Genomic DNA, 15,982 nt, shown 5'->3' with positions numbered 1-15,982 from the left:
ACGTCCAAGACTTCAAAGTTTGCACCGTTCAAAGGAGGAGCCTCGAAATCATCGCATGCAGCAATAGCAACATCGGAAAATGCATGCGACTTCTGTAACGGCCAGCATAACAACGATAAATGTCCGACCTTCGTAGGAATGAGTGTTAAGCAGCGGCGAAACAAGCTCAGAGAGATGAAACTGTGCTACAACTGTCTTCAGAATGGGCATCAAATGATTACTTGTCCCAGCAAAGGTGTTTGTGGAAAGTGTTTTGGAAGGCATCACATTCTTCTTCATTTTCTTCGAGATGAAAATCCAGCGACGAAGAGCGAATCATCAAAGTCAGTCGAGGGGCAACAGGGGCCTGACGTAACAGAGCGACCAGTCAACGCGTCGTGTTCCAGCGTTAATCGTCAGCCTAGCAAGCAGATCTTCCTGATGACTGCATTGGTAAATCTTCAATCGAAAGGAGGTCAAATTCATAAGGTGCGAGCCTTATTGGACTCTGGCTCGCAGATCAATCTGCTGACGGAATCCTTGGTGCGGAAGCTGAACCTACCCAAGTACCCGACGAATATGCCTGTGGTCGGAGTAGGGGGAACTCGATCCCAGATACGTCATCGAGTTGCAGTCCGAATGTCTTCGAACTACAACGATTTTGACGCCATTGTGGACTGTCTTGTCACACCACGAGTGACGGGAACTATACCCTCCACCAAGGTCAATGTGGATGCTTGGCAATTACCAGCCTGTATGGTGTTGGCTGATCCGAGATTTAACCAGCCCAACGATGTTGAGATGCTGATTGGAGCTGAACACTTCCATGCAATTATGTTGCGAAGACAGATGTACCTCGCCGACAAACTGCCAATCTTGATAGAGACTCAATTCGGATGGGTCGTTACTGGTTCTTGCGAAGAGGACGACGGAGGTGGTGCACTATGCGCTAACTTTGCTGTGGCTGACAGTTTGGAGGTCTGCCTCAAGCGCTATTTCCACCAGGAGAAGTTAACTGAACCAGAGACGGTTACAACTGAGGAAGAACATTTCGAAGAACACTTCCAACGAACTTATCGTCGCAACGAAGATGAACGATTTGTAGTTCAACTGCCATTTTGTGAATCAGTGAGCCATTTAGAAGGCTCCAGATCTCTACCAACAAAACGAAAGGTGCTATCCCAAATAGCAAGGTTGTTTGACCCATTGGGCCTTGTGCCACCGGTGATCGTAGAAGCGAAGATGATTATGCGGTCGCTGTGGGCCGCCAACATCGGCTGGGATGATCCGGTGAAGGGCGTCTTGCTGCATCGATGGGAGGAGTTCCAAACGTGGTCAACTCAGCTTGGCAAGTTCGAGATTCCAAGATGTGTCGTAGCTCCCGAGACCAAAACAATGGAGATACATGGATTCGCTGATGCCTCGACACATGCGTATGGTGCTTGTGTTTATCTCCTCAGCATTGGAAGGGAGGGATCAATAGCACATCTCCTAAGTAGTAAATCGAAAGTAGCATTGTTCGAAGAAAGCACTGTTCCAAAATTAGAACTGTGTGTTGTTCAACTATTATTTAAATTGGTGAAAAAGGTCATCCCAACGCTGAAGCTGAAAACTGAGGTTGTCAAGCTATGGTCCTATAGCCAAATGGTGTTGGCTTGGTTGAGGAAACCCTTGGAAAGTCTAGAAGTGTGTATTCGAAATCGAGTGCCTGTAATCGTTCGGCTTACCGAAGATTACCAATGGGGTTATATTAACACAGCGCACAATCCGGCGGATATCGTATCCCGAGGCGATTCGTCCTTCCAAGACGGCAAGAGCTCAACGTCCACCTGCAGCCTCAGCAGTGATTCTTCGCCGCAGCGTGGAGAACATCAAATTAGTTGGAATGAAATTCCAACGGGGGGAGTATGTTCGCTACGAAAGCTGCCAGCGGCAGCGAGCGATTCCCAACACGTGACGCCGATGTCCAGCAACGACGCCCGGAGCACTCACGAGAGGGAGAAGAGTGCCACACCGACGCGAGAGTACCGCATCGAGAGAGCGAGGAGGCTGCTCTCGCTTAAAGCAAGAATATGCGCGACGCGCCTAGCAGTTTCTAGGCGTTTCCATCTGGCGCAAGCACGTGGTCCTGTGCTTGCGTGACAGCCTATTTAAGGGCGCATTCTCAATGCGCCTTGAGTTAGTTCCGTTTAGCAAGCAGTGTAATTAAGTTGTGAATAGTAGTGAAGAGAAAATAAACGTGACAAGAGACAAAGCTGGATATTTTTATTGGTGTTCCTGCCTTTCTCGTCTTGGAGTTTTATTCTCTGCCCTGTTCCACTGCTTGGATCTCTGGTAGTGATTGGTGACGCAAACCCGGTTCTTGTCAGAACCAAACCAAGAGTTTAGTCTTACCGCGTCCAGACCAATACTACCGATCCAGTCTGCCGTGTCTAGTGAAGAAAAGGCTCTCTTCTGGCACGTGTAATTGGTGCGCTGTTCGCACATCGCTTGCCAGTCCGGAAACCCTCAGTCCACTAGCAGATCCACCCCGTGTGAGTCACACGTTAAAAAACAAAGTTTGATTTGAAACTTTCACTTTTTGAAACCAAAAAAACAAAGGAAAAATACAATAGAATTCCACATCCGATTGCGTCACAGTTTCTTTTTAGATGAGTATAACAATCATTTTCCACCTTTTCTCAAGTGAGAGAAATAAAACAAATCATGAGTAATAACCCTCTTCCGAAGGGAAAAAAACTCACTCAAATGTAGGAACTACCAACTACCTTCCCTCAATACGCCGTCTATCCGATATGCGTAGTGCTGACGACGCTTTTCCATATTGGGAGTCCAAGGGGAGGTTGGGTGGCGGGAAAATTCGACGCCGCCGTCGACGGAAACCGTTGGATCGGATGGTTGGCTGGCCGATCGGTCGGACTCCCCCCAACTCTATATATATAACACGGTCGGTTCGATCGCGTCCACAGGTATTCCGTTCTCATCCTTCGTCCTCTCCGGATCTCTCGATCGACGACGACAACGCGTCTATTTGGTTGCGAGTTGCGAATTGTGATTATCAGCCTAGATTAACCACGTCGGGTTGTGTTTTGCAGCCTTGTGTTATCATAAAGTCGACACCCATTTATCTGTAAGTGGTCTCCAAGGAGGCACCAAAGTGGAACAAAAACAAACCGAAGAAGAAATCCGTTATCTCCGGCTACCGGAGCGTGCAGTGATAGTTTTGGCACACACGTGTGGGCGTCTGGAAAAGGGGTTGTTGTTTTCTTTAGTTTGCTCCGACAGGCGTCAGTGAGTTTTCTTATTATTGATCGAAGCAACCGTGCCCATCCAATCGTTCGATGCTAATGTTATTGTAATCACAACGATCAACTACTCCAGGAAAAAGTGCATTGCGTTACAATCGAGGGGCAACGCCTACTGCTAGAGATATCTCTTTCCCCCGATCCGGTACAAGCGTTGTCATCGACCAATCGAAGTAGTTTTGTTTACAAAATTAGTGCTGATTTGAATCGGATACTCCGAACAGTGACAAACGTAACAAACGACTGTTAACAGCGATTATCTCTCGAAGCATCCATATTTGGCAGTAGGCCTTGGTCCGGTCAGTTTTCGTCAACCGTCAATCAATCGTGTTGTCAAGATCCCTTTCAACACAGGGTGATCTCCCACGAACGGCCTCACAATTTTCCTCCAACATCACCAGCAGCAGCAGTACGGCAAAATGCCCGGACGTCCACTCTGGCAGGTGAGTTTGAAAATAATGATGTAATTATACATACACGTGCCCGGCAAACACCCATCTGGTCAACTGGTTTCGGATCAGAATTTTTCCTTATTTGGAACCTTAGAAAATGATAAGTTGAATAATTCTAGTGTAACTTCCTGATTTGGTTAAACTCGTTCGATTTCCATCTCTCTGAGTGTATGCATCCTATCAGAATTAACCGACTATTAGCAGTCATTTTCCGATGGCGTCAGTTCAGCAATCTTTTCTATTTCAAGTTCAAAGTAAAATATTTTCATTACCTAGAACAGATTATCTTCTTCTCAAAAACACCAAAAAAACACATGGCGACCGTTATAAATTTATGCCTAAATTTTCAATTGAAAATAGTTTCATACAAAATATTTGAATTTACGATCAACCAATCGAAACAAAAATGATAGTTTTTGTTACCTTTTTTTCGGCTCGGTCAGAATTATGACAATCAGTGATTCAGCAAACAACGGATGGAGTGAATTTCCTCTTCGTTGCAATTTAGAATTGGCCTAAGAGCTCACACGCATCTTATTTTTAGAACCGAGACGATCGGCCCAGTTGCTGAATGTCGCAACACCCACATCACCACCCTCCTCCTAAGTCTCGTGGTCACTATTTATTTGTTGATGATCTGGATTTGTGGAATTTTTCTTTGTGTTTTTTCCTCGTGTATTTGAAAATTTCCCGACTTTCCGCCCGAACAAATGATTCATAGAATTTTCTTGTTTTGTTTGTCTTAGCTTATGCCGCCACAGTTTTAGTTTATTTACGCTCACTCCATTTGGGGCGTCATGTTTGGGGCTATTTAACCGGTTGTTTGGGGTCGAGGCAACTCGAATATCATTCGTTGAAATTTTCCATTTTTTTTTATTTTGTATTCAATTATCTGTATAATGTTCCAATAATTTTATTCAATGTGATAAGTTAAGTGCGATGAAATAAAACATGATACCAATACATATTAAAGTTATATGCCTACAAATTATATCAGCCTACAAAATCGAAAAAAAATCTTATCAAATTACTTGCGACCGGCAATTCGGCTGAAATAGCTCCGCATTTTGACTTCAAGTTAGAAGTTTCGCCAATTTTCCTTGTAAAACAGGTCTTGTTTCAAATTAATTGCTTCTGTTTACATAAACTTTCATTTAAACTTTAAAGAAAATATCTGGAACATGTCGAAAAACTACCTAATAAACTGAGCAGGACTAGAAATTAAAACACTTTGATTGAGGAGTTTACGTTAAATGATGATATTTAGTTGATATCGAAATACTTAAAAAAATTGAAAATATTTCTCTTATTCAGTTATAATTTAGAACTCAATGTTTTCGATTTAGATTTTCGTCGATCTGGATTATATCTTATTCTGATTGAAATACTTGGCGGGGACAAAAATCGTTTCAACGATATATTTTTCTTCAGATTTTGATAAATATATCTTATTTTGATATGCATTCAACTTTTTATGAATCATGGATATCAAAGTCAACTATCCAAAACGCTCCACAATGAGTTTGACGTAACAGATTCAGAAAAATGTATCAAAATTTTGGTTACTAAAATTATAGCGCATCCAAATGTACTTTATCGAATTAGACGGTTTAAGAATATTCATTCTGGATCTTATGTTCGAAGCCCTCATATCTTGATGAGATATTTTTATTCTATGTTTTATTTGGTACATTATGAAAATGTTCTATCTGAATGAGATAAAATTATGTTGAAATGATATTTGGAATTAATTTAATATAGTTAAGATTGTATGAACTTTTTGCAAAAATGCAGATATGATTATAATATTTAAAAGAATTTGAAATAAATTTTTTGTCGTTGAAAATGAACTCAATCTCGATCAGAAGAGAAAAACCATATTATATCAAGATGAGATATTTTGGTATCAATTTTTATCCTATCTGGATGAGTTATAATTTAGCACTCGTAGCATGTTAGAATATCTCAAATTATATCAAAAAGTCTATGCAACTATAGCTAAATCATATCAACCGTTGTTATAATTTCAACGAAACTATAACTCAGTAAGATAGGATATATTAACTGAAAATCTTATTGGAATTGTATGCAAAAGAAATTGTCGATAAGATTAGAGTATCGAACTCATCACTTTCCCAATCCCATCCTACCAGCTGCGTGTCTTTACCTACAGCTCTACCTGAGCTTGTTAGAAAGTGGATGTTTATTTTCCTACTTTTTCTTCAAAGGCCGATGCAGTCTGCTGGTTTAGGGTTGTTTTTCAAGCGCACACAGCAAGGCAGCCATTTGGGTGAATTGGAATAAGATTATCGGGATTTAATAAGGAATACTAGAAACACAGACAAACAGACAGGACACTCGGTTTTCATTCTTCGCAAAGCTTTGATAGAGCTAGGCAATGTCGTCACCAGATGGTAATGCATGTAATATGCATTATAAGTTAGCCACTTTTATGACTAACCATCTCCATGGTGTTAACTTTGATCACAATATATATCACCCGTAGGCTGCGGTAACGTTCGTTGAAAGGGAAAGTTTCGGTTTTCGCATTCAGTTCCGGTTCCGGTTTGCACTTCCTGTTCCTTTCCGCTGTCATCAAGTGTATAAAGTGGAATAAAAAATCAAGCTCTCTTTCTATAATATTTGGGTTCCAGAAATGGATTTATTTGATTCAGCGGCTACCGCTTCATGGCTGCAGTTTTTTTTCTTCTCAATCACTAGCTAGGAGATGATTATAAAAATTTTCACCTCAAATGTTTGTGTATGGTGTTGGAGTTGGTCAAAATTCCAGAGTTCATCTCGGTGGCATCATTCATTTTTAAGAAAAATATTCCTGTTTAAGGTTGTTTAAAACATTCAAACTGTATGATGCTCTGGGGACGCAAGACGAAGAATCAAATTCACGTTTAAAGTTCGAAAAACAACTTTCGGCAAGATAAGTAATAGCGGACGAGGATACAAGTTTACTCGTAGGATGGTTTTCAGAACACAAATTTTGAAAAAAATGATTGAGGATGATCTGGAGATCACTCGGTGGAATAAATACGACTTGTTTTCGTTCCATAAATTGTATGTTCGAAGTCTTGCTTATTAAACAAAGTTATTGTAGACATCTCTACCGGATGCTGAAAATCCTGATTTTTTTTTATGTTATGCAGAACAATATGCCAATGCTCGTTTTATGCCAGTCTTAAATATCATGGAAATTCTTTTCAAAGAAGGTCTCAATCAGAATCAAAATTTATTTAAGACATTTAGTTTACTTCGTTTTCAATTCTCTGTTCTTGTTTTTTGTGACGAGGTATTTTGCAAAATATTTGTCAAATCTTTTGTCCCACTACGTAGAGAAGCTTACTAGAACTCAAACTTCATGAACAATATAATCTAAATTTCATTTTTTGGAATCAGGGAAATTGCTTGTAGAGTTTCGGAAATTCAGCTATTCACACAAATAAGCTTACGGGCCACATAACGTATATATTTCTATATTATTTTTTCTATCAAAACTGCAATTGATCTTCTTGCTTCTGTTTGTAAAATGATTCGAGAAAAGCCATATTCACTTTTCCATATCTTAAAAGACGTGATTCGGGAAGACTGAATTAAACTATTATCACTCCCAATCACTTGATGACGTACATAGTGATACAAGTGATACGTGTAATAATAATTTAAAAAAAGTTGCATACATGCTTGTATGCAAGACTCATAGTTTTTGTTATTTTTGATGGTCTAAATCCTATCTGATTGAGATATAATCTTGATATAATGCTATCAAGGGGTGATATAATTTCGTTACGCTTGCATGGACTTTTTGTTATAATTTGAGATATTTTAACATCCTACGACCTACTAAATTATATCTCATTTGAATAGGAAAAAAAAAAATAATATCAAAATATCTCATCTTGATATAATTTCGTTTTTTTCTTCTGATCGGAAATTGATACTGAAAAAGATATAAATATTTCGTTGAGATATGTTTGAGTTACTATTTTGATATGCTCTCCAGATCGGGAAGCTCTCATTCCAATGCATCAGGTATAGTTCTGTGGTCAGGTCGAGGTTCGAATCTCCTGGCTGTACCCAAACTTTTCAAGAGTTGTGTAAGTTTGTGAATCAATACGTGAAAATTCGAGTGCATGGCAGGAGTCAATGTAACCCGAAACCAGAAAAGTCCAGATGGAAGACCCTAAAACAGCTGGAAATCAGTTATTTGACCAAAATTTACATACATGGTAAATCATTTAAGAAGTCCTAGAGGACCCAATAGTAAGCTAAAATTTTAATAAAAGTGAGGTTATTGATTTTATGAAGTGAGAGGAATAGCTCAATCCGAAAATATGAATAGAGGAAGTGATAATTTATTTGGTGTTCCGTCTCACGACTTAACCTGATGAACAATATTCCTCCAATTCACTCGGTTCATGGCAACCGTTCTCCCACATTCTTAAAAGACACACATCGTCTTAGCCGATTTAGGCTTACAGACTGAATAAATGACGTGGACAACTTAAGATTAACATTTAATACCCAGTACCGAGACGGGAATCGAACCCATGCCATCAGTGGACCAGCGATTACCGTCTTACCACGCTAACTACTCGACCACCGAGACGTACCCCGTATGATTCGCCAGATCATGTACCACTTTCACGTTCACGTTCCACTGACTGGTTTGTCTAGCTAACTTATAATAAGGCCTGACTTAAAAATAGCCGGTTAAAAATAGACCGGTTGATCTCTACGGGCACGAGACATGGATATTGCTCGAGGAGGACCTGCGTACACTCGGAGTATTCGAGCGACGAGTGTTAAGAACCATCTTTGGCGGCGTACAGGAGAACGGAGTGTGGAGGCGAAGGATGAACCACGAGCTCGCGCGACTCTACGGCGAACCCAGTATCCAGAAGGTGGTGAAAGCTGGCCGGATACGCTGGGCGGGACATGTTGCGCGAATGCCGGACGACTGTCCTGCAAAACAGGTGTTCGCTACGAATCCGGTACACACTACCAAAAAAATCTGTAAAATTACATCACATATGATGTAAATAAAAAGAAGCATCATATATGACGGAATTTTCAGTGTGAGTTGAATATTACAAAGCTCAAAATGCTGTATAATTGAGAAAATGTAATAATCGAAGGCATGTAATTATCATAGGCAAGTAATAATCAAATGCATGTAATAATCAACTGCATGGAATTTAAAAATCATTGAATTTTCAATTTTTTTTTATTTCTTTTTAAATGTGATTGTAAGTTTTTTATAGAAATAAAAAAATTTAAACGTCATTTTCAATTTATTTTCAATTGCATATTTTTAAACCCCAGACAAATCATTTATCTGAATCTACGGTTCCTCAGAAAGTGGATTTTTCGAAAATTTCGATGTCTGGCACGATGTTTGCCATCGCCTCGGTTGTGTTGTGACCCTTGTCACCATCGATCGTCTGAAAGGCTATAATAACCATCACCATGGTTTACTGGCAATGTCTTTCCCGGAGCATTGATAGTTTAAGGATCTAAGGAAAAAAATATTTATAGAATATTTAACATAATTTCACGACTCTATCTAGGTACTTACCGTCCCGCAAGGAATGAACCAATAAACAATATCGCATTGCAAGCTTCCTGCTGGTTCCTTTTGCAAATAATTTCGACCGGATTTGCTTCCAAAATAATACCCGAACATCTCAAAACAACCGATCTGAAGATTGCTTCCAGAATCTAAGGAAGAATAATACATATTAGGAGAGGGTATTCAAAACGAGTTTTCATTATGATCAAAACTTACTTCTTAAAAACATTTAAACGCCAGAAATTATGCCACTATGAATTATTTCCGATCGACTTCTTTGGGAACTTATTCTTTTTTAAATCTAATTTCTATTAGGCTGGTATATTCTAACCCTTATTACAGAATTTTGTCGATCACGCAAAGATCCGTTCATTTATCAACAGCTCGAGCTCATCGGGACCCGAAAATGTTAAGCCAACTGCTGTTTTCCACAATTATTCGTGACATCTGTGAGAGATTCATACCCTGCAGGCGAACGAAGGAAGCTAGCAGGTGCTGGGCTAAATCTTGTAACTTTTAAAATGTATTTTGATTCATTGAATAGTATTGTACAACTTTTAAATCTAGAAAAGAGAGAATTAGCTATTACTACTTCAAATTAAAAAAGTTATTATACATATTTCCAAAACTTACCCATTTCACAGCATATCTTGTGCTGCAGTAATAGTAAAGTTGTTGTTCTTGTCGAGTTCGTTGATGAGCGGACGAACTGGTTTTCCCTACAGTTGATGCCTTTCGGAAAATCCATCAGGTTTACTTTTCCATATCCGATGAAAGTTTCAAACATTTTAAATTTTTGTACACAAGCAGCTTCTCCCAGATCCTGTATTGATTTTTTTATGTTCCCTCCTGCAATTGAAAAATAGTTATCAATCTTTGCGATGGCGAATCAACTGAGCCATACTCACCTTTAATAGCTTTTACAGGTATATCAAGACGGACAAAAACAGAAGTTTGAAAATTCCGATATATAAGAACAATTTATGTAAACAAAACAAACATAAAAAAGGAACTGTCAATTTTACCCTTTTTGTTCTCTTTTGTACCGCTATACAGAAATTTGGGCATATTACACGAACCGGCGGGGAAGTGCTAAACGAGCGTTTCACTTTTAGAGTTTGTTTTCGCTAAGACTCAGAAATGTTGTTTTCAAGTCACAGATTTCAACCTAATATTTAAATGAAAATTGAATTCCATTCATTTGTAAATTTACATATCACAAATACGTTCCATGTCGTGCAATATTGAGGAATAATGAATTCAGTCTTCACACAACGAAATAAAATCTGTAAAATTACATCACATAACATGTAAATAAAAATAAGCATCACATATGACGGAATTTTCAGTGCGAGTTGAATATTACACGCCTGTAAGCATCTACAGACGTGTAAAATTTGAAAGACATGTAAAATATTAAAGACGTGTAATATTCAATTCGCACTGAAAATTCCGCCATATGTGATGCTTCTTTTTATTTACATCATATGTGATGTAAATTTCCATCAAATAATCGCGTTCCGTGTCAAGTAATATTTATGTCGTTAGAATTCAGTGCTGTTAACGATTCAACCTTGTTTCAATCTGTAAATTCACATTAATAAATCGCGTTCTACGTCATGTAACATTAAAGGTTTCCAATTTCAGTGTTGTTAAGGATTCAGATTTTTTTGCTGTGTAGGAACAAGACGAGCGGGGGCGCAACGAGCGAGGTGGTTAGACCAAGTGGAGCGTGATCTGGCGAACGTGGGATGCCCGAGAAATTGGAAAACGGTTGCCATGGACCGAGTGAATTTTAGGAATTATGTTCGTCAAGTTATGTCGTGAGACGGAATACCATGTAAATAAAATAAATTAAAAATAGCCCACCGGTAAAATAAACACAATACGGTGGTCAAGTCGTATACAAAATATTTGGACTGCTCGTAATGGACAGCAAAACGAACTCTTTAGCAGTCACCTGGCAGGTTTCCAACCAGATACTTTCTGTTGACAAGTCTCGCCTGTATTTCCCGGAGATAAACAAGGAGAAAAAATTGAAAATCATAATGACTAGTGCTGAGGAGGCTAACGATCTGTTGAAACTGCAAATTACTCAGTCTGTCATCACGATTGACACGATAAATGGCTTACAATACAGAGAAGACTACCTCCAACCGCGTCCGTTTTCTCTGCAAAGCACTTCAATAGGTTCCACAAAGTTCATACTCTGGATCTGGAATCGTGCCATTACGAAAAACCGGGAAAGTAGTGATAAAAAGTCAAATATGTTGATTTTGTGCCAAAGGAGGGAAATCGGCTAAATTTGTTATAACTTCGACCAAATTCAAAATTTTTCAGTTATTTTGAAGGTTAGGCTTCTGTAAACAGCAAACGTAATCTAAAAATAGCTTAGATTTGAAAAAAACAATGAGGTTCATAGTATGCTATCTCAAAAACCACTTAAGAGCAAGTTCACTGGTGTTGGGAAAAAGTGGTAGAAATTTGGTCACTTTTTGCACATTTTTAGAATTTTGCCATGCAAAAACATTTTCAAGATCTGCGGCCATCAAGTTTTTTAACAACGCGTGTTGTAGTTTCGCATGCTGTGATGCAAAAATAGCAATATTTCTATCACATACGGCTGAAATAGAAACTGTGCTGTGAAAAATACAACGCACAAAAATTTTGAAAACATTTTTGCATAGTAAAATTTTCAAAATGTCAAAATTTCTATCACTTTTTCCCAACACCAGTGAACTTGCTCTAACAGAACATCACAAAAATTTGCATATGTAAATATTACAGTTCCAGGTAACTTTGTTTAAAATTTCATCAATTTACATTCATGCATTCAAAAGTTATTTATAAAACAAAGTCTGTCTTTCTATGCAATGTAGGTATAGTGGAAAAAAAAGATTCAATTAAAAAGTTTCCTCGACATTTTGATATTGAATAATACTCCACTGAGATGGCTCCGGCCAAATCTGACGGCAGTTTGAAATTTCCGAAAAAAAAATTACGTAAGATAAGTATTACTTTAAACCTGCGTCTTCGTTTTTTTTAAGTCCAATATTTCCCATCGTGCAGTGTTGGAAATACGACATAAATGACTACCTTGGAGAGAAATCAGACCTGGAAAATAATAAAAAGATAACATTTATCGAAATAAAAAGATGAATGCTCGTGAAATCCAAAAAGGTAACTTTTACCTCGAAAAGGTGAAACTCACTTCACAACGAGATTAAAGTTACCTGAATCGAGCTGACAAAAAAGATAGAATTCACCTAAAAAAATTTTAATCCAAAACAGGTAAAGCTTACTTCGTAGCAAGGTGAAGTTTACCTGAATTCAGCACAATAAAAAGGTAAAATTCACCAAAAAAGGTGAATCCAAAAGGTACTTTCTACATCTTTGAGGTAAAACTTACCTTGTGGCGAAGTGAACCTTAACTTGTAGCGAGGTAAAATTGACCTGGATTGAACTAAACTAATCTGTTTCCCCAAATCAATATTAAATGATTTTTTTTTTCATTATTTTCCGTGGAGGATTCGTTACAAATACTAAAAAAAATCAGAATTCGTAAGGATATATCCACGACAACAGATAACATATTCGACAATAGGCGCGAGCAAAATGTTTGTTAACTTTTTTACAAGATTTCTGATTGCTTGAGGACCATTTCTTAAATACGTATTGATATTGCAACTTGCTTTTCCTTCACGTCTTCCAAGTCTTCGAAAGGTACGTGTTGTAACAAGTGAAGCGATCTTTCAATTAAGTCTGTAATTTTATTACTGTAAATCATAAAGCTGTCAGGCAGCGGAATAGAGCAAAGAACATAAATGCGTAGAGCATTAAATTGCAAAGTAATTTTTGTAATGCTTTTCTGAGATGGAATCACAAACGAATTTGTTTTTTTTTTTTAAATATATTATGTTTATTGAGGTATTTTGTATAGGAGGGCCTACACAGTTTTATTGAGAAGATTTATGCACTCTAATGACCAATTAAGACATTTCAGAAATCTAATAAGAAAAATGCATCAAATTGTATCGTCTGCTCTCATCCGTCATACAGATCAACATCATCGGAAGATTGAGGAAACACCTTTAGCTGTGGGCTGTTTTGAGTGCTTTATAATGTTCCGCAGGCAGCCTTTTCTTTCTTTATTTCAGTTATGCATGGTGAATTCGCAACGTTGTAATGGTTAGCTTGTACAAGTCATTTTTTTTTTCTTTTTCGAGCATCAAACTATTTATTCCACTTTTATCTTTCTAACTCATGCAGGGGTGTTTGAGCACCCTCACTCATAAAACACGTGGGGCTACCTTCCTAGTTGCGATGAGATTTGCCACCTGCATATATGTTTATGAGAAAGGAAGTGTGCATTTCCATTAATCTTTTTTTTTCTACTCTTAGCTGGAAAACCCAACCTTAAAGCTAACCAAGTATTAAATGGAAATTGCATCCTACACACTAAGCCACATACACACGAATACACACACGTGTGCGCAGGTGACTTTCTTCTCCAGCTGATTTTTGATACCATTTTCCCCCCCTCCAACAGCTGTTGTTGTTTTTGCAGAAGCTTCCAGTAGTGCACCAGAAATGCACGCAATGTGCAGTGAATCAGATCGTTTGAACTCATTATTTATGCAGCAGTTGTTGATGCATTTTTTGGCATCACCACTGCTTTCCTATTGATTCGAATGGCTGGATAGAAAAATGCCGGAAGTATTTTTGTTGAAGGTACTTTTTAAATACCAATCAATCGACTTAATGCTGCGCGGTAAATTAATCAATACGAAATTCCATCTGAGATTTGTGTATTGATTAATGAACACACATCTAATGGGTGATTAATTGATCTAATCTGTTGGAAAAATAGCATACATTTACATCAATCATATGCCGTAGAAATGCAGTTCATTTGAGTGCAAAATTTTTTAACTGATCTGAATTTTAATGCAAGTTGCATTCCATGTTGATCTGATGGGAATCATCTCGATAAGGATAAAAGAAACGAAAATAAAGTAAATTTAAAAATAACAATAGTTTGGAAACGAAACGTAGATCCTGAACTATGATTCATAATTTATATAATTTCAGTACCTACCACTTGATTGTTATAAAATTTGTTTATTTGTTTTACTAAAGAGGCTTGCTGAGTACATTCGTGCCTAGTTCTTATAAAAAATGTGGATTTATTGCAAACTTAGTGCCGGCTTTGAAAAAAAAGTTTAACAAATAAGTTGTCTTCTATTTAGCAGAGCGCCTAAAACTATATATTTTATTTCATTTCTTTAGGAAGTTAATGCTTGATTCAACCGATTCCCCAGTAATAGATCATTTCACGTCGTGGTCCGATCAGCTATGCTGATTGTTTTTTTTTTGTTTCGATTATAGTCGTTTTACCATTTTTATGGCATTCGCGACTTTATCAACGTTGCAGTTGGCGGACCGTTATTGAAAAACTTATCCGGTACAACTGTGTTCGATGTTTACTCTTGGGCTCGAACTCGCGGACATCGGCTCAGGAGACAACAGACTTGCCAACTGAGCTATATCACAAGCCACATGCTGATTGTTTGATGTAGTTCATTTGAAAGCCTCGGACTCATCAAGCTCAGTAAAGTTAAGTTACGTTATCCTACGTCGATCGCAATTTGCGTCAGTCTCCAACTCCTTTGTTGAGCAGTAATTATCCGGGTGAGCCCATCGCTGACTGCATGTCATGTGTTGATGTCATCACACATCTTCTGCAACATGTTGTTCGCTTTCGTCTCTGGTCCGCATGCGGCGAATATGTTGGCACCTTCCTCTTCAAATCTTTGACAATAGAATACCAAGTGTTCGGGTGACTCGTGCACGTCACCGCATGTTATGCAGACTGGCGAGGCCGAACCTGTGGTGATACTTCAAGAAGCATCCATGACTAGTCAGGAACTGCGTCATGTATAAATCCACTTCGCCATGCTTTCTCGTCATCCACTCCTAGATATTTGGGATCATACGAAGGGTCCACCTTCCTCTTTCTGAGCTGTCCCACAGCTGCTGCCAGTTGGCCATGAAGCCATCTCTGGCTCGTGTTCTCATGTTTTGCGTGTCTCTATTTTCGTGGTAATAGGAATCCTGCACCAACAAAACCGAGATGGGCATGACTCCCGCTACAGCGCATGAAGCCTCTGACGAAACGGTGCGGTGTACACTGATGACCCGCAAATAAATTCGCTTTTTTACGCTGTTAACCTTCTGCTGGTTACACTGGATGTTAGGGCCAGATTTCCAGGCCGCTCCTCCATATCGAAGGATTGACGAAACCACACTCGAAATTACCCTCCACTGACTACTTCGGATCCCCGAGTTGTTCGATATTATCCTCGTGAATGCAGTCGTTGCTGTTGCCGCCTTCTTGCACACATACTCAACGTGGTTTTTAAAGCTGAGCCGGTCGTCAATCATCACCAAATATTTAAACTCGCGCTTTGATTCGATAGTGCATGATCCAACTGTAATCCTGCCTGTTTGCGGTGAAATCACGTTTGATATCAGGACTATCTCGGTTTTGTGGTGAGCCAACTGTAAACTCTTGGAGTGCATCCAGCTCTCTACCGCTTCTACAGCCTCTGAAGCTCTTAGCTGGACGATTTCCGTTGAGTAACCGACCCGTAGCTAGTAGCACG

General features: G+C 38.8%; 1 protein-coding gene across 1 annotated transcript in view; it reads left to right on the top strand.

Annotated features, from left to right (window-relative positions):
* Nucleotides 1-2,958: 2,958 nt before the first annotated feature.
* Nucleotides 2,959-15,982, top strand: part of LOC129761044 (muscle-specific protein 20-like) — a 132,559-nt gene continuing 119,535 nt past the window's right edge. Inside the window, exon 1 of the mRNA XM_055758748.1 lies at nucleotides 2,959-3,727. Coding sequence (XP_055614723.1) covers nucleotides 3,704-3,727 — 24 coding nt within the window. The 5' untranslated portion in view covers nucleotides 2,959-3,703. The remainder of the gene's footprint in view (nucleotides 3,728-15,982) is intronic.

This window comes from Uranotaenia lowii, chromosome 1 (assembly GCF_029784155.1).
Source record: "Uranotaenia lowii strain MFRU-FL chromosome 1, ASM2978415v1, whole genome shotgun sequence".
NCBI classification, from domain to species: domain Eukaryota; kingdom Metazoa; phylum Arthropoda; class Insecta; order Diptera; family Culicidae; genus Uranotaenia; species Uranotaenia lowii.
This window is presented reverse-complemented; position numbering and strand designations above follow the sequence as displayed.